General features: G+C 41.0%; 1 protein-coding gene across 1 annotated transcript in view; it reads right to left on the bottom strand.

Annotated features, from left to right (window-relative positions):
* Trpc5 (transient receptor potential cation channel subfamily C member 5) overlaps nucleotides 1-24840 on the bottom strand; it is a 175798-nt gene that overhangs the window by 61095 nt on the left and 89863 nt on the right. The window contains exon 2 of the mRNA XM_090326750.1: nucleotides 10722-11118. Within this exon, the coding sequence (XP_090182876.1) occupies nucleotides 10722-11099 (378 nt within the window). The 5' untranslated portion in view covers nucleotides 11100-11118. The remainder of the gene's footprint in view (nucleotides 1-10721; nucleotides 11119-24840) is intronic.

Here is a 24840-nt window from a genome sequence, read left to right on the forward strand (position 1 = left end):
AAAACAGAGAGGCAACAGAAAAATTTTACAGGCTGGGAGCGTGGCCTAGTGGTAGAGTGCTTGCTCAGCATGCGTGAAGCCCTGGGTTCGATTCCTTGGTACCACATACACAGAAAAATCCGGAAGTGGTGCTGTGGCTCAAGGGGTAGAGCTCTAGCCTTGAGAAAGCCCAAGGACAGTGCTCAAGTCTTGAGTTCAAGTCACAGGACTGGTCAAAGTAATTGGAGATAATGGATATGTTTATGACTTTGATTGCAGTGCGTGGATATGTGCATCAAACTGCACATAAAATACAGGGTTTTTATGCCTATACGTTTTACTTCAACAGAATGGTAAGACAGGCACTAAAAATATTAGACATGTACATATGGGACCTGGTGGAGGTGAGGATAAATGAAGCAGGGGAGGAGTATCAAAGACCAATATGGCCAATTCCTTGCAACACGTCCTAGAGAGTGGTCCTTCCAAACAAGCCCCAGGTGATCAAGTAATTTTTTTTTTGCCTTCCACCTTTTACTTTACTCCAGCTCTCTTTTCCCTGACGGACAGAAGGACACTAAGAACCTGTTGGGATGTGGTGCTTGTTTACCAAGTTCCTAACTAAAGAGCTATTGCATAGTTGGCTCTAGTTTTCTCCTTTAATCAGAAATAAAAAGGAGAGACTTCCCCTCATCCCAGCAAGTGTTATTTGTTGAACACCGAACACCGCACTCTTTGCTGACCACTCTCAAGGGTCAAGAGGGCTTCTGTTCAGTTCTGTGAGTAAGGTATATCAGCTTCAAGCTTTGCTTTCATCACCAGCCTGTCCTTCACGCTAGTATTCACAGTGGACAAACAAACTTTCCTTTCCATGCCCCTATCATTGCTCATTTTCTTCTTCCTCTTCTTCTTCTTCTTCTTCTTCCTTCTTTTTCCTCCTCCTCCTCCTCCTCCTTTTCCTTTTCCTTCTTCTCCTTCTTGCCAGTACTGGGCTTGGGCTCAGGGTCTGAGCTTTGTCTTTAAGGTTTTTTTTTTTTTTTTTTTTTTTTTTGCCAGTCCTGGGCTTGAGCTCAGGGCCTGAGCACTGTCCTTGGACTTTCTCAAGGCTAGAGCTCTACCACTTGAGCCTCAGCACCACTTCCGGCTTTTTTCTATATGTGGTACCGAGGAATTGAACCCGGGTCTTCATGCATGCTAGGCAAGCACTTTAACCACTAGGCCAAACTCCCGGTCCTGTCCTTAAGTTTTCTTAAGGCAAGAGCTAAACTACTTGAGCCACAGCACCACCTCTGGCATTTTTTTCTTTTCTTTTCTTTTCTTTTTTCTTTTTTTTCTTTTTTGGCCAGTCCTGGGCTTGAGCTCAGGGCCTGAACACTGTCCTTAGACTTTCTTTTTTTTTTTTTTTTTTTGCCAGTCCTGGGCTTGAGCTCAGGGCCTGAGCACTGTCCTTGGACTTTCTCAAGGCTAGAGCTCTACCACTTGAGCCTCAGCCCCACTTCCGGCTTTTTTCTATGTATGTGGTACCGAGGAATCGAACCCGGGTCTTCATGCATGCTAGGCAAGCACTTTAACCACTAGGCCAAACTCCTGGCCCTAGCTTTTTTCTATGTATGTGGGACCGATGCATCTAACCCCGGTCTTGGTGTATGCTAGTCAAGCAGTCTACCACTAGGCCAAACTCCCGGCCCTGCTCGTTTACTTCTTTTAGACCATCATCATCTTTTTGTCTTTCCAAGGCAAAGCCAGTTCCTTTTCTGAAATGGCCTTTTATTTCATCTACATCATATTTTGGAAGATGTGGTACATTTTTTTGACATTATCATGTTTGTTGTTAGCATATGGGAAGGAATAATCACTGGGTCATGTTTGGTGTATTAGAGTTGGAGGGGGTAGCAAGATGCTTTTCAGTCGTACTTTTTCATACTCAAGCTGGAATAATGTGCAGTGACTAGAGCCATAAATTGGAATAAAAGTAATTAGAATAACATTGTATGGCCAGTGGTGAAAAGGAGACAAAATTGCTACGAGACACCTGTATAGATGAACAGACAAATGATATGACACAAATAAGCCATACTTAGGAACAGAAAAGAATAGGAAACTAACTGGACATACGGATATAGATTAGGGAAGGAAACTCTAAGTTACTGGTAGCCCTGAAATGTGGGGTTCATGGTTAAAGCCTCAAAAAAACCTTCATCTCTTTACTCTTCTTTTTCTCCCGGAGTTACTTAAAAGGGACAATGTGTGCAAATCTGTTATCTCCAAGACACTATAAATTCCTCCAAGTTCCTGTAAGTCCCTAGCTGTATGTTTCAATTGTGTTTTTTTGGTGGAACATATTATTCCTAGTCAAAAATATTTTAAGAGATGAATTGAACTGTCTAACTGAATAGAATGAACTATCTGCTAAAACTCTGTCCTCAGTGAGGTGTTTTTTTTTTTGCCTGTTCTGGTGATTGAACTCAGGGCCTGAGCACTGTCCTTGGGTTTTCTCAAGGCTATAACTCTACCACTTGAGCCACAGCACCATTTCCATCTTTTTCTATGTATGTGGTACCAAGGACTTGATCCTGGGTCTTAGTGCATGTTAGGCAAGCACTTGAACATGAGGTCAAACTCCCAGCACACAGTGAGATGTTTTGTATAGGCTTGGCTTGTATCTGTTTTGGTAGATGGCATCACATGTAACAAACTCCTCAGAGAAAGTATAGAAGTAGGAAAAAAAAAGTTTAGCTGAGCTGAGTGATCTTGGGCATACCACTTTAGACTAAATAGTCTCTGCATAGTACAGTTGAATTCTGTGTTCTAGATAGATTATGTCTCTTGAAAATAAACACACATGGCATTTCGGTTTACCAGTTTGGCCAGTATGATGCCATCATTTTGCCTAGTTTAATTTGAAATTGAACTGGCAGATTTCTTTTTCTTTTTCTTTCTTTTTTTTGCCAGTTCTGGGGCTTGAACTCAGGGCCTGGGCACTTTCCTTGTACAATATTTACTCAAGACTAGCATTCTGCCACTTGAGACAAAGCACCACTTCCTGCTTTTTCTTTTTCTTTTTCTTTCTGCATCCAGATAAGTAGTGCTATTTTCTTTCTATATTTCTTCTTTTCTTTTTCTTTCTTTTTTTTTTTTTTTGGTGGGTCATGGGGCTTGAACTTGCCTGGGTGCTGTTCCTGAGTTCTTCAGCTCAAGGCTACCACCCTATCCCTTGGGCCTGGGCCATGTCCCTAAGCTCTACATCTCAAGGCTACCTCCCTACCCTTGAGCCAAGCCCCATTTCACGTTTTCTAGAGGTTAATTGAAGATAAGAGTCTCAGGTTAATTTGTGCCCCGGCTGGTTTTGAACCTTGATCCTCAGATCTCAGCCTCCTGAGTAGCTAGGATTATAGGTGTGAGCTACCGTGTCCTGCCACTACCTGCTTTTTCTATGTATGTGGTACCAAGGAATCAAACCCAGGGTTTTGTGCATGCTAGGCAAGCACTCTTACCACTAGGCTATGCTCTTAGCTCCCACAGATTTATTTTTCTTGACTTGATTAACATAGTTCATTGCTTTGGCTTAGAGTTTCCAATGGGAAGAAATTGCAAATGACAGCATTAAAGCTGTTACTCAGATTATTGCATACAGGTTTATCTGAATTAAGGAAGGAAAGGGGAAAAATTAAGTGACTTGTTCAAGGAAACAGATCCAAAGGCAATGATCTTTCTTCTGGAACAGGCTGCCTAGAAATACAAGGGGGACTTGGAATCTTTCCTTTGTTGTCATGTTTCTTAGTGAGTAGTCCAGATTTATATGATAGGCTATATAGGTCTCCTTGCCTATGCTCCAGTCACCTTTGTATAGGTTCTCATTGTCTCCCTTCACATTGTAAAACCTCATCCTACGGTCAAGAAGCAGGCACTGTCTGAGGAGTAATGACCTGTTGTTGGAGATTTTTTTTGGCCAGTCCTGGGCTTGAGCTCTGTCCTTGGGATTTCTTAAGGCTAGAATTCTACCACTTGAGCCTTACCACCACTTGAGCCTTACCACCACTTCCGCCTTTTTTTCTATGCATGTGGTACCAAAGAATCGAACCCAAGTCTTTGTGCATGCTAGGCAAGTACTCTACCACTAGGCAAAACTCCAAGCCCATCATTTAGTGAAGTTTTTAACAAGAAAACAGCATTATAAATACTATTAGGACCCCCAAAATGATAATGTTAATAGGTACTTTTTTTTTTTTTTTTTTTTTTTTTTGCCAGTCTTTGGCTTTAGCGCTGGGCCTGAGCACTGTCCTTGGATTTTCTCAAGGTTAGAGCTCTACCACTTGAGCCTCAGCACCACTTCCAGCTTTTTTCTATGCATGTGGTACCAAGGAATTGAACCTGGGTCTTGAACCCAGGTCTTCGTGCATGCTAGGCAAGCACTCTACCACTAGGCCAAACTCCCGGCTCCTTAATAGGTTCTTTTAAACATTAAATACAATTAAGTGGTACCGAGGAATCAGACCTGGTCTCCAGGCTTCTAGGCAAGCATTCTACCACTAGGCCAAACTGCTGGCCCTGACAGTTTAATATTGTTAACAATCTTTTTTTTTTTTGCTACTTCTCGGGCTTGAATTCAGGGCCTGAGCACTGTCCTTGGAGTTTCTAAAGCATAGAGCTCTACCACTTGAGCCACAGCACCACTTCACCTTTTTTCTATGTATGTGGTACCAAGGAATCAAACCCAGGTCTTCGTGCATGCTATGCAAGCACTCTACCACTAGGCCAAACTTCTGGCCCCTCCTTGCAGATTTTTAAAGATTAATCTCAACACCAACACTTATCAGTACTGTTGAGATATAATGTGAAGAATTTATTTGTGAGACCAATTTTAATTGAATGCCATCTGCCACAGACAAATGAGTAATTATGGTACAGTTCAGAAGGGTAGGCCATGGGGAGAAGGTTGGCTTAGCTGCTTTCTGGCTGCATGAATTAATGCAAGTAACTAAGATAGAAAATTACTAGGGAGATGAATGGACACAAGCCAGCAGCTCTACCTCCTTCTTTAAATTCTTAGTTTTGCATGAAAAAGGAAGAGGGATTTTTGAAATTAGGCAGCCTCCCTAACATCAGAAGGGTGACAGAGGAGAGTGTGAGAAAGAGAGGGGAGTGTGAGAGGGTAGGAGTGGGAGAGAGTATGAGAGTGAGAGAGAAGGAGAGAGAGGGGAGTAAGAGACAGGGGGGAGATAGGGAGAGGAGAGAGAGAGGAGGGAGAGAGCAGAGAGAGAGAGAGAAGAGGGGAGAGAAGAGGGGAGAGAACAGGGGAGAAGGAAGAGAGATCAGAGTGAGAGGGGAGAGAGAGATTAGAAAGATCAGAGAGAGAGGGAGGAGAGGAAGGAGAAGGAGGAGAGAGAGAGAGAGAGACAGAGAGAGAGACAGAGACAGAGAGACAGAGAGAGAGACAGCGAGAGAGAGACCACTCTGGCCTATGGTAATTTGTCATGATGGTCTTAGAAAGCAGACACAGAGGGGGTACTTGGGCTTTGTTAAAGTGATGATTTCAGTGCTGGGAGTTTGGCCTGGTGGTAAAGTGCTTGCCTACCATGCACGAAGACCGGAGTTCAATTCCTTGGTACCACATACATTAAAAAAAAAAAAAAAAAAAGCCAGAAGTGGCTCAAGTAGTAGCTCTAGCCTTGAGAAACCTCAAGCCCAGGACTGGTAAAAAAAAAAAAAAAAAAAAAAAAAAAAAAAAAAAAAAAAATCAGTATTCTGATTATATAGTATCCAGCAAGACTCCAGAAGCTATACTGCAGACATTTCCCAAAAGAACACTAATTGTTTCTGAGCTGGTTTTGAACATACCTAGAAAGGAGCCTCCTCTTCCTCTCAGACTCTAGCTGAACATTCTTTTCCTGTTGACAGTGCTCCTCTAATGGTCTCAAGGTAGAAAGCATAATAAATATGTGATACAATGGTATCACGTTTTCTGTTGTCTGGAAAATCTGAATTCTGAGACCTTATTTTAGTGTTCACTCAGGAGATCACACATCCTGTAGATGGCTAGAATATACCAATAAGGAAAGAAGCCATGGTTGATGGGGAGTGGGCCAAGAGGGTTAGATTTCTGAAACAATGAGAGGACTACATAGATACATACACATGTTCTGTATAGAAAACTGTCTTGATAGAATATCCCCATCTTCTCTGTAATATGAGGCCTCTAGTGAAAATTCTAGGCAGTATTAGCCATTTATGCTCAGCCTCTGAGTTTCATTTAAGAGTAGTTATGATAGCTGGACACGGTGGCTCACGCCTGTAATTCTAGCTAGTCAGGAGGCTGAGATCTGAGGATCACTGTTCAAAGCCAGCAAATTAACCACTAAAAAATCAAGAAGTGGCTTTGTTTGTCTCTAAGTGGCTTTGCTTGGCTCAGGGGTAGAGAGGCCACCAGACCCAGAGTTCAAGCCCCACGACTGACAAAAAAAAACAAAACAACAAAAAAGTATGATAGACCAGAAGAGTGAGGACAGAAAGGGAATGCAGGAAGAAAGAAGCAGAAGGGTAGAGCTGCCACCCTGGAGCTCAAGTAATGTCAAGGAAATCATGAGTTTATCTTTTCAAGATTGATGGAGGTCATCTCTGCCTAATCTCCTAGTGAGATAAAGTGGAAAAGGTCAGTTGTTTGGATTCTCTGTGTTTGTGGAAGGAGGGACTTGTCTAGCTGAACTCCAGGTCCTTTAGGAGCTCTGTGTTTGCTCATATTCCTGATTGCTCCCAGGTAAACAGATCCTTTCTCTCCCAGAAAGACAAAGAGCTCCAACTAGCAGGTGGTTGTTATAGTTACTGACATATGACTTATCACAGGGAATTGTCAGAGGAGTGGAAGAAAATGAAATGTAGCAGAAGCTGGTGATTGGGGGTGAAGGAGAGAGAACAATCAGAAGGACAAACCTGCTGAAGAGAACTTGGATGGTATGACATCTAAGTAGGGACAGAGCGTGTCCATGTGTCTCAAAGTGCCCTATGTAGCTCTGCTTTGGTTCTATAGGCACTGAAGTGCCAACACAGTGTCTCATCCCTATGAGCTAAATTCTGCCTTTGCAAAAGGAAGGGTATACCTTAGATTGTACCTGCTGTATCCATTTTTGTGGGGAGAGGGTTGGTCATGGGGCTTGACCTCAGATTCTGGACACTATATCTGAGCTTTTTTCACTCTATCACTTAGAACCACAGTACCACTTCAGGTTTTCTGGTGGTTGATTTAGAGATGAGTGTCTCATGGTTTTTCCTACTTGGGCTGGCTTTGAAGTGTGATCCTCATATCTTAGCTTCCTGAGCAGCTAGGATTATAGTTGTGAACCACTGATTTCTGGCTCTATCTAGTGCATTTCATCCTGACTGTCAAAGTATCAGTGTTTGCTATAGCACTGGTAAAAGATGGGAAATGGAATCCCTTAAACCAGGACTTGGCTTATATTCAAAACTAGAGCTGACATTGGTAGATGATTTCCTTACAAATCATCCTCTGCTTTCTTCTTCCTTCAGTGATGAGGCTAAATACAATGAAGTATTAAACTCCTCACTGTCTTGTTTAATACTGGGCTACATGCTTTCCTGGGAGATCTACAGAACTCTTTCATATCCTTTTTTTTTTTTGGCCAGTCCTGGAGATTGAACTCAGGGCCTGGGCACTGTCCTTGGACACTTTTTGCTCAAGGCTAGAACTCTGCCCCTTGAGCCACCCTGCCATCTCCAGCTTGTTCTGTGCATGTGTTACTAAGGAATCGAACCCAGGGCTTCGTGCATACTAGGTAAGCACTCTACCACTAACCCATACTCCTGGCCCCAAGCCAAACTCCTGGCCCCTCTTTCATATCTTTTAACAAGTAATCACATCAACTACAAGGTAGTAGATTAGCTACCTGACACATTAAGCATAAAAAAATTAACCCTTCTATTAATTACAATAAAAATATATGGAAAAAATATTTGAGTATCAAGTCTAAGTCTTCATTTTCAAGAATGATTAAGTTATAGATGCTATGCCTTTTTTCCATTTTCTTTTTGTTTTAAACAAACTGTATCTAACAAACAGTATAAAGTGGTATGTGATTGGTGTCAAAAGAAGAAAGAGCCGATATTCACCCTAGCTCAAGGGACGTGCAAAAATCTTGGTGTAGGGGCCAGGAATGTGGTTTACTGGTAGAATGCTTCTCTAGCATGCAAGAAGCCTTGGTCCCTATATGCAGAAAAAGCTGGAAATGGTGTTGTGGCTAAATTAGAAGAGCTAGCCTTGAGAAAGATCAAGGAAAGTGCCCAGGCCCTGAGTTCAAACCCAAGACTGGCCAAAAAAAAAAAAAAAGTCTGGATGATACAAGCATGAAATTGTCCCACCACACAGCAGGGTTCTGAAACACAGAGCAACTCAGTTTTGAAAGCAGTAATTAAGATGCTTGGTTCTGGTTACATATTAGTCATTCATTGAATAAATATTTATTGATTGCCTAAGATGTTCCAGACCTTCTTTCAGTGATATATAGCAATGAATAAAAGGGAAAATCCTTACTTTTTTTCAGGGGCAAGGGGTTGCACTAGATTAAAGGCTTTTGGGGAAAAAGGAAGTTAGGGTCTTAACTCAGACTTTTAGTATCTCATCTACTCTGTGAATTCTAAATCTTAGTCTTTGAGTTATCATTTTTTGTTTATTTGGGGAAGCAATAAAGCTATGAATTTCCTTTAAACCCAGCTTTAGCTATACCCCTATAGGATTTGATACTTAGTGTTTTCTTTACAATTGCTCACAAAGTGAAGTCACTCTGTGTGACTCTTTGGGCATCTCTATGTGGCTGCTTCCCTTTCCATTTTCTCCACAATGTTATTATATGGGCAAGGAGGCCCTCCTCAGATCTGACAGAAGAGGCCATTTCATCTTCGATTTTCGGCTTTCAAAGTTGTAGAGAAAACTCAATCTATTTTCTTTATTATTACCTAAGCTTGCATATTTTGTCATAATCATATAGAACAAACTCGTAGATAGAAGCAAGGTACTGAGTGAGCAGGAATGACCGAATTATTGTATTTTGTCTTTATTATTATTATTATTATTTTTCCAGTCCTGGGCTTGAACTCAGGGCCTGAGCACTGTCTCTGGGCTTTCTCAAGGATAGAGCTCTACCACTTCAGCCTCAGCATTACTTCTGGCTTTTTTCTAAGTATGTGGTACTGAGGAATCCAACCTGGGTCTTCATGCATGCTAGGCAAGCATTCTATCACTAGGCCAAACTCCTGGCCCTTATTCTGTTATTTAAAGAGGAATAAACCAACTTGTTCATGATAGCTTGAAACATGGAAAAGGGCAGAGTTGAGAGATCAATGAGCAGATTTTTATGTTTTTCTGGGATAGTTCTCAAATTTAAGCATGAATGGGAATCTCTGGAGGGTTTGTTAAGGAACAGCTTGCTGGGTTTTACCTCATAGATTGTGATTTGGATATATTGGTGGAGATGTAGCTATTTGAATTTTTTTTTTTTGCCAGTCCTGGGCTTGAGCTCAGGGCCTGAGCACTGTCCTTGGACTTTCTCAAGGCTAGAGCTCTACCACTTGAGCCACAGCACCACTTCCGGCTTTTTTCTATGAATGTGGTACCGAGGAATTGAACCTAGGTCTTCTTGCATGCTAGACAACCACTCTATCACTAGGCCAAACTTCTGGCCCTATTTGAATTTTTACTAAGTTTCACATAAGGTTAATGTCGGTGGTTTAAGGATCACAATCTACTTTTTATTTATTTATTTGTTTATTCATTCATTCAATTGTTGGTACTAGAGGGTTTGAACTGAAGGCCTGTGTAATCACATAACTGTTTCATCCATGCCTTTAGGCTTTAGAGACGATGCTTTGTAGCAGAGATCATGAGAACACAGTCGTAGTGGTGGGAGCTGGGTACATGTGGTTCATGCTTGTAATCTTAGCTACTCAGAAGCTGAAACCTGGAGAATGGTTCATTAAAGTTAGCCCGAGTAGAAAAGTCTGCAAGGGTCTATCTCTAGTTAAGCAGCAAAATGCTGGACTGGAGGACTCGTTCAAGTGGTAGAGTACCAGCTCTAGGATTCAAGTCTTGATCCAGAAACACACACACACACACACACACACACACACACACACACACACACACACACACACACACACACACACACACACACACAGAGCAAGAGTTAGAGTGACTGGAAAGGAAAACTGCCTCATAGGAATTCGAACAAGGAGGCAAGGTAGAGGAAAGCATCCAAGATGGTTAGAGTGTCATATCCAGGTGCCCTAGAGAGTAATAGTTACAAAAGCAAAATGTCAAACATCTAGGTTTGATATGTAATCACATAATAAAAGCTGGGGAAATATGTGAGATTTTATTTCCTTTTGTATGTCTCATCTATGCTGTGACACTCCACTGTCTGTACACTGAAGACAGGAAAAAGGCCAGGTCAGTGTTTGTCTATACTATACCTGCTGGATAAAGGGGGAAAAATATAGAAGTTGGAGGTAGGGAAAGTAGAAAAGTTTTGTAGTATATTCTGGAAAAAAAACTTTCATAAATATGTTTGACTTAACAATGAAAGAGGAAAAGGTAAGTGAGTAGAACGGGGCAGATTGCTGAAAAAAATTTCATAGATAGGGTTTGTCAACGACAGACGTCCTAACGTTGCTTAGTTTTAAGAGTCGGGCATTCTGACATGCCTGGTTATTTACCATCCGATTGCGAATTCTTTTACCTGCTTCTCTCCACTGGGCTTTCTGTAGCTGAGTAGAAGCTCCACTGCCCCCACCACTTCCTTACGGATGGCATAGAGTAATGCATCACCCACATACACGCTGTGGTTCAGCAGGAGCTCCATGATCTCCAAGTTCTCGTTTTCAATGGCAATAAGGAGGGCACTTCGGCCCAGAGGATCCATGCAGTTGATGTTGACATTGTAGTAGATCTCAGCCTCCTGCAGGGCCTGCTTCACAGTGGCGTAGTCTCCCTTCTCTACGGCATTGAGGAAGGCCTTCTCCTCTGCAGAGAGCTCCGTCTCAGCTCTCACGATTTGCAGGGGGATGCGATCTCTATATGGTGAGTAATTGACCTTCTTGTAGTACAGCTGGGCCATGGCTCATAGCCAATTAAGACTAGGTGAGGAGAGAGAAGAAAAAGAATATTCTTCGTTACTACAAAGTCTCCCATGGCCAGTTAACCTGGACAGCCTCATTAAGTGGTTGGAAAATTCCAAAGTGTTTAAATGACACCATCATTTTGCTTTTGCTAAAGGGTATAGCAGGGGCAACTCATGCTTTTGGGTCAGAAACGTTTGGCTTTAACACTGATTTTTTTTTTTAACCACTTATCAGCTGTTTGATGTTAAGATAAGTTACTCAAACTTGCTGTTCTTCATCTGCTACTAAGGTTTTCCATATGAAAAATATTACTTGCAGTTATCATTTTGTGCCAGGTTCGATGCTATAAAAAAATTTCCAACTCAAAAAGCTCTCGGGGACAGTGAAAGGGGACACACATGATGCAGGCAAATGACACAATGAGATACTCTTGATTAGTAATACACAGTTGATGCTCACTCGTCTTTGACTAGGTTACTCTTAAGCTCTTCGTCTGTGCTAATGTGCAAAATTACATTTGCTGCTATCACAGATACATATTCCAGAAAGATATGCTGTGTTAGTGCTAACTACAGCTCTGCTACTTGCTGTGTTGATTCAAATAGGCCAAAGCCATCTGCAAAAGATAAGCAGGTACCCATGGTTTTTTTTTTTTTTAATGTGTGTTTTTTTTTTTTTTTGTTTTGTCTTTCACCATTGCTCCTAACAGAGCTGAGAATCTGTTTGATTTAATTCCACATAGCGAATGGTCTGTTTTATTTGTACCAGATCTAAAGCTAGATTACACTTAATAATATTGATTTCCAAGTTAAAAACCTATTTACTGTGCTCCTATAATGTGTTTAAACTTTCTTTGGGAGACCAAGATGAAAAGATAAGTCTTTGCTTTCTAGAGCTCTTGCCTTTAATTTACAGATCAAATTCACTCACATTCCTCTTCACTCCTTGTACTAGCTCTGTGAGGTTGAAGAACATGAAGCTCACATCCATTAGGTGATTGCTTCTTTTTCTTCCATTCCTCAGGTCCCCCGGACCCTGAATTAGGGTGGACCTATTTTAGTGGGTTTCATTATAGAACTGTTTTAGCAGTGAAAAGAAACAAAAATTCGATAAAGAGCCCCTTGTCTCATCTCCTGGATGCAAGGGAACATGAAGACAAGGAGCTTCCACAAACATTTACCTCACTCTTTCAGGTAATTATATCCTGCCTTTGGCAGAGGGAGAAGGATATATTATATCAAGCAGCATTTGCAATTCATATTGGTGTGATCTTCTGGGAAGTTAGCATTTGAAGAGAAGTGGTGCCTCTTGCCCTGAAGACAACTGAATAACAACTTTCTTTCTGCATCCACATAAGTAGTGATATTTTCTTTCTTCTTTTCTTTTTTCTTTTTTTTTTTTTTGGTGGTTCATGGGGCTTGAACTTGGCTTGAGTGCTGTCCCTGAGCTCTTCAGCACAAGGCTACTGCCCTACCCTCAAGCCAAGCCCTACTTCCTGTTTTCTAGAGGTTAATTGGACATAAGAGTCTCTGTTCTTTTGTGCCCGGGCTGGCTTTGAACCTTGATCCTCAGATCTAAGCCTCCTGAGTAGTTAGGATTACAGGCGTGAGCCACCCCTCTCAGCGCTGTGCAGCTGTTTGCGGGTAGTACTCAGGGCCTGACTACTGTCTTGGATACTTTTTGCTCAAGGGTAACACTCTGCCACTTGAGCCACAGCAACACTGGCTTTTTCTCAGTTTGTGGTGCCCAGGAATCTAACCCAGGGCTTTGTACATGCTAGGCCAGGACTCACAGCTATGCTAGCTCCTGGCCTTGATACTTTATTTTCCTTTTTCTATTTTTTTTTTTTTTTTGCCAGTCCTGGGGTTGAACTCAGGACCTGAGCACTGTCCTTGGACTTTCCTCAAAGCCAGAGCTCTACCCCTTGAGCCACAGCACCACTTCCAGCTTTTTCTATGTATGTGGCACTGAGGAATGGAACCCAGGTCTTGGTGCATGCTAGGCAAGCATTCTATCACTAGGCTATATTCCAAGTTCCCTGGCCATGGTATTTTCTTTCAATACTTTCATGAAAGCTAACCATGCCTAAAGGAAAGAATCTTAGAGGAAGCATTTAACACTACAAAAGACATGACAGGGGATGGGAGTTTGGCCTAGTCGTAGAGTGCTTGCCTAGCATGCACAAAGACCCGGGTTCGATTCTTCCATACCACATACATAGAAAAAAGCCGGAAGTGGTGCTAAGGCTCAAGTGGTAGAGCTCTAGCCTTGAGAAAGTCCAAGGACAGTGCTCAGGCCCTGAGACCAAGCTCAGGACTGGCAAAAAAAAAAAAAAAAACAAAAAACAAACAAAAAAAGACATGACATTAATAGACTGTCTTGTGCTTTGCCTATGTGTTCTCAGCAAACTGGGGGAGAGGAGAGATTTTGATCTCCCAAAGACAGACTTAATCATCCACAGCTTCCTTTGTTAACTACATCAAGAGCTTCAGGAATGCCCGCAGTCTACTAGATCGAGCAGTTCTGCCAGCTACACCATTGCCACAATGTTACTCCTTTTCCCTCTTAGTCAACTTATAGACTCCTTCCAGTCATTTCATGAATCCAAAATCCCATCCCCATTTCAGTACTGCCTGCTGCTCTTTTGATGAAAACAATAGGATTTGTAAGACCTGCAATAGCTTGGTTTCATCATTATCTTTGTGATTTCTTTGTGATTCTTCTTTTTTTTTTTTAAGGGCCTTGAGCTTACAAGACAGGCACTTAAACCAATGGGTCATATGCCTCATCAGTGTTTTATTTCTTTTACCTAAAGTGTCAGGTTTTTTTCCCTCCTAGGCTGGCCTTGGACTATGATTATTCCTACCTATGATTTGTGTTTAATTGGGATTGCAATCATGCTGTGCCATGACTGTGTTGTTGGTTGAGATGAGGTCTCAATAACTCTGTACCCAGTCTGACCTCAAATCACAATTTTCCTCATCTTTGCCTCCTGTGTAGCTAATATTACAGTTGGGATCCCCTATATTTGGCCTCCCCATCATCTTAAATCACTTTCTCACACTAGTTTTGGTTTTCTGGAGCTTCTTTTAATACTTTCAACATAGTAAGATTTTTTTTGTAATTCAAGACCTTTGATCACTGCAACTTTCTTCAGTATCTCTCTAACTATTCTATCATTCTTTGCCTTCTTCCTTCCTTCTTTATGCTTACCATAGTCTGTAGCTATGTACTTCATGGTCTTATGGGGTAATTGTTCTGTCTACTTAGCCTCTGAATCTCAAGTGAAGTATTGGGTTAGTCCTGTTTTTTTAGCATGTGTACATATTACAGTGCCTCACATACCCTGGATATTGCTATGCATTTGGTGAATTAATAAGCCAATTTTCTGTAGTGGTCTTTTTTTTTTTTTTTTTGCCATTACTGGGCTTGAACTCAGGGCCTGTGCACTGTCCTTGGACTTTCTCAAAACTAGAGCTCTACCACTTGAGCCTCAGCACCACTTCTGGCTTTTTTCTATGTATATGGTACTGAGGAATTAAACCCGCGTCTTCATGCATGCTAGGCAAGCACTCTACCACTAGGCCAAACTTCCAGTCCCTCTGAGTTGCTCTTTTAAGGGCATGCCTTTGCACAAGGCTTCATCGATTCATTCCACTTACTAGCTTCCTGTCATAGGCCCCTTTCTCTATGAAGACTTTACTCAACATCCTCAAAAAGTTAGCCAGTTCCTTTTTTGGTTGGTCATGGGGCTTGAACTCAGTGCCGAGGCACTTCTGGGCTCTTTTGCTCAAGGCAAAGCATAGTACCAGTTCTGGTATTCTGGAGGTTACTTCGAGCTTAGAGTTTTGTTTTTTTTTTTTGCCAGTCCTGGGCTCGAGCTCAGGGCCTGAGCACTGTCCTTGGACTTTCTCAAGTCTAGAGCTCTACCACTTGAGCCTCAGCACCATTTCTGGCTTTTTTCTACGTATGAGGTACCGAGGAGGAATCGAACCCGGGTCTTCATGAATGCTAGGCAAGCACTTTAACCACTAGGCCAAACTCCCAGCCCGAGCTTAGAGTTTGAACTTTCCTACTCGACTTGGCTTTGAATTGCATTGTTCAGATCTCAGTCCTAAGTAGGTAGCTAGGATTTCAGTTGTGAGCCACTGGTGGCCACCCCCATTCTTAACTATTCAAAGGACTCAATCTTTTGTTCATTTTTCTCTTTTTTTTTTGAGGGGGGTGGGGCAATCGTGGGGCTCAAACTCAGGGCCTGAGCACTCTCCTTGGGTTTTCTCAATGTAGAGCTCTATCACTTGAGCCATAGCACCACCTACAGCTTTTACTATGTATGTGGTACCAGAAATCAAATCCAGGGCTTCATGCATGCTAGACAAGCACTCTACCACTAGGGCAAACTCTTGGCCCCATCATGTTCAGTTTCCTACCAGGGTAAGAGTTTTTTTGATTTCTGCCATCCTAGTACTCACATAGGTCTGAAACATGATAGGTTCTTGGTTATTGGGTATAGAAGGAACAAAAGCAATGACGCTGATAAGAGCTCACGCAGCCAAGTGCTAAATTAGATGGTACTGATTTGGTGATTTTATAAAGGGCTCAATGATGACTGGACTTCTTTGGGGAAGGTTGTTTGGAGGTAGTAGAAGATTTTTAGATGGTGGATTGAATATGCAAAAATAAAGCCACCCCAGGCATTTACAGAATGCAAAAACAAAGGTGATGAGATTTATCATGGCCTGATTGGGGGCTATTTTTTAGCTTAAAACAAGATATAGGGGGTGACAGGTGAGCTAAAGTTCCAAAATAATAGTTCATAACCTCCATTTTCCCATCTGAAAAATGGTCTTGAATATGTACCTCTTGAGAAGCTGTCACAGAATGAGAGGCAGAATGACTTTTGTGATGGTGTTACTGCCAGTGCTATGGGGAAGGTATGAAGATTCTAGTAAGACACATCTGTGGAACTCATTAAAAAAAAGGTATATATCCCAGAGAAAGGTGAGGATGAAGAGAAATAACTCAACCATTGCCTTATTATATGCCAGGCAGTATGCCAGGAACTAGGGCCATGCAGATAGACAAATAATTTTAGTTTTGAATAGTTGCCATGGTTTATGCCTTGTGCCAGGGGCTGGGGCCTGCACGATTACTACTATGTTTTCCCCTAACAGCAGTCACAGTGAGTGCAGTGAGCAGTGCTGTTACCTGAATTCTGACATTGAGTTGCTGGATACCAGATTTATGGCCATAGGTTCAACTACTAAGGAGTGATGACAGTAAAACCATGGCAATTGAGTCTTGAAGTAAGCATAATTGGATGATAGAGAGTCAAATCAAAGTCTTCTTTTCCTTTTCATCTCTCACATTTGGATTAATCTGGTCTGTTTCATTTCCAGTGGGCTGTGATATGAGAAGCCTCCTAAAATTCTTTTGTAGAAAAATGTCTCTCCCGAGCTTTGCCTGAGATTGTGCTATTAGAGTCATTCTTTTACAATAAGGTACTACATCTCCCAAACTACTGCTGGAAGGAATAATAAATCATAAAGCTAACAGCCAGTTACAGCTTAACATGAATTCTGTTAATATGAAACACTGTGACTTTGGGTAGAAGAAAAATCGAATAAGGAGCTGGGTGCTAAAGGCTCATGCCTGTAGTCTTCACTTCCTCAGAGTCTTGACATCTGAACGACTGATGTTCAAAGTAGCTTGGGCAGAAAAGTCTGGGGAGCTTTATTTTCCAAAACCTAGCAAAAAGCCAAGTTGGGGGCATCTCTCAAGTGATAGAGCACTAAGCAAGCAAGGAAGCTGAGGGAGTGTCAGATCCTGAGTTCAAATACTGACACTGAAAAAGAAAAAACACCAGAGGTGTGGAAAAGGAAGCAAAGGACATGTATTCAAAGGGAATGGAAAGCCTGGTTCACTGCCTTCAAAAGAAATTTTTTTTTTGTACCAGTCTGGGGCTTGAACTCAGGGCTTGAGCACTGTCCTTGGACACTTTTTGCTGAAGGCTAGATTCTGCCACTTGGGCCACAGCATCACTTCTTGCTTTTTCTGTGTATGTGGTTTCTAGGAATCGAACCCAGGGCTTTGTGCATGCTAGCCAAGCACTGTACTACTAGGCCACACTCCCAGCTCCTTAGAATTTCTTTTAAGTAACCATGTCACTTGGTATAATATATGTCAAGAATGATAAACTGATTTCCTGCACCGTGTGTCAGCTTACAGATGATTGCACATATTTAATATTTTATTTCTTTCCTTGTCCTCTTCCAATTCAGCGGGAGCTGAAGTAAGGTGGCTGAGCCTAAGTAAGGAAACTGAGGCACAGCCAAGCCAGGGCCTGCCCAGGTGGTGGGGGTTGGTGACTTCTCTGCCCCTGGCTGGTGTCTCCACCCCCTGTGGAGAAAAGGCTTTTAAAATGCAGATGACTAGCCACAAAGCAAGCAGGAAAGGCTCTGCTTTGGAGAAAACAAAGCCTTACATATGGAGATTGTGCTCTTGGAGTGCAAGCTCAGGGATTGTGTCTATGTACTTGGGTCTTCCTGCATCTGGGTTCAATTCTTTTGTAACACATAGAAAAACTGGAAATGATTCTGTGGAGTTCAAGCCCAAGCCTGGGGGGAAAAGAAGAACAAAAAACAAAAAGCAAAGCAATACTTCGGCAGAGGAAAACATTTCAACGCATAGCCTATGAAATTAAAAAAGCTGAGGGGCCGGCAGTTTGGCCTAGTGGTATAGAGTGCTTGCCTAGCATGGACAAAGACCCTGGTTTGATTCCTCAGATCACGTACATAGAAAAAGCCAGAAGTGGTGCAGTGGCTCATGAGGTAGAGCCCTAGCCTTGAGAAAGCTCAAGGACAGTGCTCAGGCCTGGAGTGCAAGCTCTAGGACTGGTAGAAAAAAAAAAAAAAGAAAAGAAAAAGAATTAAGAAAATGGAGGGAAGGGGTGAGTTGGGAGGGAGAATGATGAAAGATGTGATATCAGGATGCATTGTATTCATAAGCATCTGTTTAATGTCAACAATGTTATTTTGATAACAAAATAATAAAAGAAAATTAAGAAGATATCAAAGTGATTATATGAAAAGAAGCAAGCAGTTCCAAAACTCAACACCCTACAACCTTCCTCTGACCAGCCCAATTCTGTCCATTAGTACTGTGCATTAGTACTGTACATTCGTACTGTGTATTAGTACTGTGCATTAGTACTGTGAGCATTCTTCAGACTGGTAATTCAGTCCTTGCTCATAATATAAATTTTCCTAAGAGTTACAATTGCTAAGGTAGTCAGCATTACTACCAACTTAGAGTATAGTACCTGGCATAGAGTAAGAATCATTTGTCAAATGTATTAATGGTCATTCATAATTTAAATTGCACAAATTTAGCATGTTGAACTCTTTGTCTTAGAATGACCCCAAGGAAACAGACAACTGAACAGATGATTATGAATAATGGAGAGAAGTCACTAGGGTTTCACCATCTAAACTCCAATCATTCTGACACTTGTGTAATCTATGTGCAGAAAGCCCCAGAACTCACTAATTCATTAGGCAGAAAGCAAGCTAAGCTAACCCCATCATAATGTCTGTGCTCAGCAATGATCTGAGCCTAGATTTGGCATCCATCTGCCCAGCCCATCGATTTTGCTATGTAAATCACATAGTTTAATCCCACAAATGTCACAGATACTATTAGACAAACTCCTTTGGCCAGCAGCAAAGAAAGAGAAAACACGATAAGCTCTCTGAGACAGCCTGTTAGACCATCCTTTCATGCCTGGAGGACTACATAAGCAATAGGCTTTTTTAGCCAAATGCCTTGAAATGTAGACTAGTTCAGTTCAATATATCCCTCAGGCTTGGCTTAGATTAATGGTAGTTGCGTGTAGGTTGCCAAGGATAAAGGTAAAGGGTGTTGGGAAGGAATCTTCGTAATAATTCACCCTGAAGAAATGCCAGAAATTCCATTATTACTTCCTATTCCCACAATCCCACTAGTGGCAGACATATGGAAAGGGGATTGAATTCAGACCCTAGAGTGAGGCCACAGCTAGGATAGTCAAGTGTCTCCAGCAATGCGAACTGGAAGAGGGCAAGGAAGGAGATAAACTATTAAATATCTACATTTGTCTATAAGTTGACATTCAATGTAGGAAAATCAGTTTTATTCCCAAAAAAGCTCAGGGCAAGGGAGGCAGAGTCACCACTGGAAACCCCAGGCGCAGGTACTGCATTGACAGCATTCCTTTGCTCTGTTTTTAGTGATCCTGTACTTTGTTGTTTTTAAAGAATGGTGCTCAGAAAGGAGCACAGTGCTCTAGAAATAATCAGGCCAGCGTAGATGACAGACACGGTGGAGACCTTTTTTTTTTTTTTTAAATTTTATAAAACAGCACCCTAATGCTCTTGAAGATTAAACTAAAACTAAAAGCTAGTGTTTGAAAAGAACAAGAGAGGGCCGGGAGTTTGGCCTAGTGGTTAAAGTGCTTGCCTAGCATGCATGAAGACTCGGGTTCGATTCCTCGGTACCACGTACATAGAAAAAAGCCGGAAGTCGTGCTGGGGCCCAAGTGGTAGAGCTCTAGCCTTGAGAAAGTCCAAGGACAGTGCTCAGGCCCTGAGCTCAAGCCCAGGTAACAAGAGAGTACCTGTGGGAAATTTATCTATGAAATGAAAAAAAAAAAGATCCTGTGGAAACTTTTGTCATTCATTCACTCACTCGATTCAATTGTATTTTCTAGAGGTCATGATGTCACAACATCTTTATTTTTTCTGGTAGTGGTAGTTTATTCATTCTTTAACTCTGTCATAACTTTTTTTTTTTTTTTTTTTGCCAGTCCTGGGCTTGAACTCAGGGCCTTGAGCATTGTCCTTGGACTTTCTCAAGGCTAGAACTCTACCACTTGAGCCACAGCACCAGTTCTGGCTTTTTTTCTATGCATGTGGTACTGAGGAATTGATTCCCGGTCTTCGTGCATGCTAGGCAAGCACTCTACCACTAGGCTAAACTCCCTGCACCTGTGGAGACTTTTTTTTTTTTTGTCGTTCATTCACTCATTCAATTCAATTGTATTTTCTAGAGGTCATGGTGTCACAACATCGTTATTTTTTCTGGTAGTCATAGTTTATTCATTCTTTAACTCTGTCATAACATTTTTTTTTTTTTTTTGCCAGTCCTGGGCTTGAACTCAGGACCTGAGCACTGTCCTTGGACTTTTCTCAAAGCCAGAGCTCTACCACTTGAGCCACAGCAGCACTTCCAGTTTTATCTATGTATGTGGTACTGAGGAATCGAACCCAAGTTTTTCATGTTTGCACATAACTCTATCCAACAATTTCAATAATCAAGACCTTGGTTTGATAGGCTAAACAGCAAATCAGTCAAGCACCCACCCCTGTCTCCAGGGATGCAGGTACCGCCCATCACCTGCGGGAGGAGGACTTTGCCTTCCCCCCACCCTCCAAAGCAGAGCCCTTCCAGCTCACTTTGAGGCTAGTAATCTACATTTTAATAGTCTTTTCTCCACAGGGGGTGGCAAATTCCCTCCCCCCAGCCAGAGGCAGCAGTAAATGGCCCAGTACTTGGGCATGCCCAGGCTTGCCTGTGCCTCAGTTTCCTTCCTGAGTGAATTTTAGTTCATAGAACTGCAATGTGGAGCTGTGCATGGTAATGCATGACTATAATCCTACAGTTTTGGAGGCTGAAGAAGGAGGATTCAAGTTCAAAGCTTGCCTAGGCTTCACAGTGAGTTCTGTTTCTGTGGGGAGAGGGTGGGTGTGGTTTGCCAGTACTGGGTCTTGAGCTCAAGGCCTGGATACTGCAAGAACCGTTTTTAAGAAACTCCAATCCAGAGGGAAACACAAAATGTGTAAACAAATTAGACTTTTTCTACCATTTTGTAACTATAAGGGGAGTCAAACTAAAAAATACAACCTATAGAACCAGGAGTTTGGCTTGGGGGCAGAGTGCTTGCCTAGCATGCACATTTCTTTATTGTTATTGTAAAGGTAATGTGCAGAGCGGTTATACTTATAAGTCAAGTAATGAATACTCTTTTTTTTTTGGACAATATCACCTTTTCCCTCTCTCTTCCAGAGTTTCCTTCCCATCTCCACCCACAAGTGTGTACTTCACCTTCAGCAGAGTGTCTAGTGAGTACCACCCCTGCATTGGTTCAACCTTTGTTCCTCCATTTCTGGGCTCCCTCTCTATTCTTTCAAACAATGAACAAACAAGATAAAAGGAAGAGGAAAAAAATTCAATGCAAAAAAAACCCAACCTTTTGTTTCCATTTCCAGGGGTTTGTGTTGATAAATACTATTTTATTTGATCAGATACACACACGCTTTGTGCCTTTGGACATATCAGAAATCTTTCCCAATAGATTTAGCTACATGGGACTTTTCTAAAATAAAGGGTGATGCTACCTTGAAATTTAAAAAAAATGAAAGACATAAAATGGATACACTATATCTATATTAACATATATAAAAGAGACAATTTAAGGCACTATTTGAAGGATCACCAAATGCTTCATTATTTAAGGAACACGTTTTATTAAAGAATTTATTAAAATTGATTTTTACATAATATTTCAAATGATGTATTTCACAAACAAGTATTCAAAAAGGGAATCTATATACAATCACTGGCACTTATATTTTAGAACATAATTAAAATTAGGCTAATGGTTTGTACTCTGTTTTTGAAAATCAGCTTACCATCACTTTGTGTTCTCAATCCTGTTTATATCTTTGTGCCAGCAACAATATGTTATTGTTTGAATATAAAATGTGCCTGAAAGGTTCATGGTCTAGGGGCTTAATTCCAGCCAGATGCTTCTGTAAAGTAATTAGATCATGAGGCCTCTGATCTTAGCAATGGATTCTTTGATGGATACTAAGATGGCTTTAATGGGAAGCGGCAGAAGATAAGAGGTAAGACCTAGCTGGAATAATAGAGCATTGGGGGCTTTCCCTCAAAAGCTCCTTGCTACTTCTCTCTTCTGCTTCCTAGCCATCTAAACTGAACAGGTTCCTCCACCCTGTCCGGCTTCCAAGATAGTCTTGCCTTGCTTGCCATAGGCCCAGACAAAGGAATCCAACTGAAACCTCAGCAATCTTAAGCCAAAGTAAACCTTTCCTGTTTTTAAATTGCTTTGAGAGCATTTTTTTTTTCCCCAGCAGAGTACACATAAACCAGAAACTTCCTCAGAAGGTAATAATTTGAGGAATAAAAACATTATTATCTGGCATGAGAAAGTGCATTTCACAGGAAACCTTGCGTTAAAGTAAGTATGATACTTTGAATCTTTCATTTCCTCCTCCCCTCCCCTTCTTCCTCCCTCTATTCTTCTTCCTACCCACACAAAGCCCTGAGTTCAATTCCTAAAAATAAAAGTCAACTATTTGAACATAAGAAGTTCATTATGAGTAAATGACTACAACTTGCACCATTCCAAAGCATTCTTGCATACTGAATTCTAGAAAAGAGCAAATGTCAGGTGGCACCTGTGTGTAAATGAATCAGCTCTCCATCGCTATAACAAAATGCTCAAGGAAATTGACTTCTACTAGAGCTTGAACTCAGGACTCTGTGCCTTAGCTTTTTTGTTCCAGGATGGCACTCTTCTAAGCTAACCTTCAATTCATAGTCCTCTTTCTTCTACTTCCTGATTGCTGGGATTACAGGTGTATAACACTGCAGCCCTCCCCCCCACTTTCATTTTATTTTAATGTATGTGATACTGAGGAATCGAACCCGGTCTTTGTGCATGCTAGGCAAGCACTCTACCACTAGGCTAATCTGGCCTCACTTTGGCTTTTTCTATGTATGTGGTACCAAGGAATTGACCCCAGGGCTTCTTGCAAGCAATCTACCACTAGGCCACATTCCAGGCCTCAAGAGTAGCCCCCTTTTAATCTGCTTTGAGTCATGTTTTTTGTCTTACAAGAAGCTGAAGAAATTCTAAATGATAGCATTTTCTAAAATACAAATTACTAAATTAACCCATGACATAGAAAACCTGAATCACAAAAGAAATGCAAATAGCTAGAAATAGTCAAATAAAAGCCATTTAATTAAGATGTCTTTTAGAGCTGTATATAGAACTTTAAAAATGAATGCAATTTCCATAATAAATATATTTCAGATCATGAAAAAAGAAAATCAATTCTGCAGAAGTTGAATATCTTAATAGTAAAAAGCCAGTAAAATTGTTCCCAAATGAGAGCTATAGATCAATTTCAACCATGATGAATCACCCAGAATTTCTAAATGAAATTCCACTGATGGTGACTAGATGGAATTTCTCAAAATACAATCTTGTTAATGAAATTCAGTGGATATTCAATGTAAAGAAAAGAAATATGATTGTATAAACATATAAAACTCATTTATTAAAAGTAGGAAAGAATAATCTGATGAGCATTTATTTTAGTATCTACTTTATAGCTTGAAGTAAACTTATAACAAAAGGAAAATGCTAATATAAAATATAATTACATGGGGCCGGGAGTTTGTCCTAGTGGTAGAATGCTTGCCTAGCATGCATAAAGGCCCGGGTCGATTCCTTGGTACCACATACATAGAAAAAAAGCCAGAAGTGGTGCTGAGTCTCAAGTGGTAGAGCTCTAGTCTTGAGAAAGCCCAAGGACAGTAATCAGGCCCTGAGCTCAAGCCCAGGACTGGCCAAAAAATAATAATAATAATAATAAAATATATATAATTACTTGAAGTCAATAATAAATTTTATTTTATTTTATTATTTTTTATTTTTTTTTGCCAGTCCTGGGCCTGGGCTCAGGGCCTGGGCACTGTCCTTGGACTTTGTCAAGGCTAGAGCTCTACTAGTTGAGCCACAGCACCATTTCTCGCTCTTTTCTTTTCTCTTCTCTTCTCTTCTTTTTTTTTTCTTTTCTTTTCTTTCTGCCAGTACTGGGCTTGAGCTAAGGGCCTGAGCACTGTCCTTGGACTTTCTCAAGGCTAGAGAGAGCTCTACCACTTGAGCCTCAGCACCACTTCTGGCTTTTTTCTATGTATGTGGTACCGAGGAATCGAACCTGGTTTTCGTGGATGCTAGGCAAGCACTCAACCACTAGGCCAAACTCCCGGCCCTCTTTTTTTTTTTTTTTTTTTTGCCAGTTCTGGGCTTGAGCACTGTTCCTTGAACTTTTTAGAAAGAAAGATGTTATTTTTCTTTGTTTGTTTTTCATATATTTTTCTTTATTAAAGAATTTATTAACATTGATTTTTACATCATATTTCAAATGTCATGTTTAACAAACAAGTGTTCAAGAAGGGAATCTATATAATCACTGGCTCTTGGTTTTTAGAACATAATCAAAATTAGGCTAAGGGTTTGTATATCATAGATAGATGTTAATTTATGAAATAAAACATTGTATCTATAGAGTCATAGGTTTTTATGTCTATGTAGTTGTGTTTATATTTCCAATACCATATAGAAAGATGTTATTTGAAAAACGACAAAACAGAGACTTCAACTTTTTCTGGATACTGGAATCCAATAAAATAACCTACAACAAACCAATTAGTCCTTGCTGAGGACATTGCTTATTGAATCTTGGTAAGAATTTTGTGACATTTTTACTGACCCCTTTGCTATTACCTGTTCGGTAGCTTAGAGGCAGCTCTGGTGCGAATTGTTACATTCCTAATGCATCTGGCAAGAGACAGGTATAGAGATTTCGCAATAAAGAAATTGTGACT

Source organism: Megascapheus bottae, chromosome X (genome assembly GCF_031878675.1).
Source record: "Megascapheus bottae isolate mThoBot1 chromosome X, mThoBot2.hap1, whole genome shotgun sequence".
NCBI lineage: Eukaryota > Metazoa > Chordata > Mammalia > Rodentia > Geomyidae > Megascapheus > Megascapheus bottae.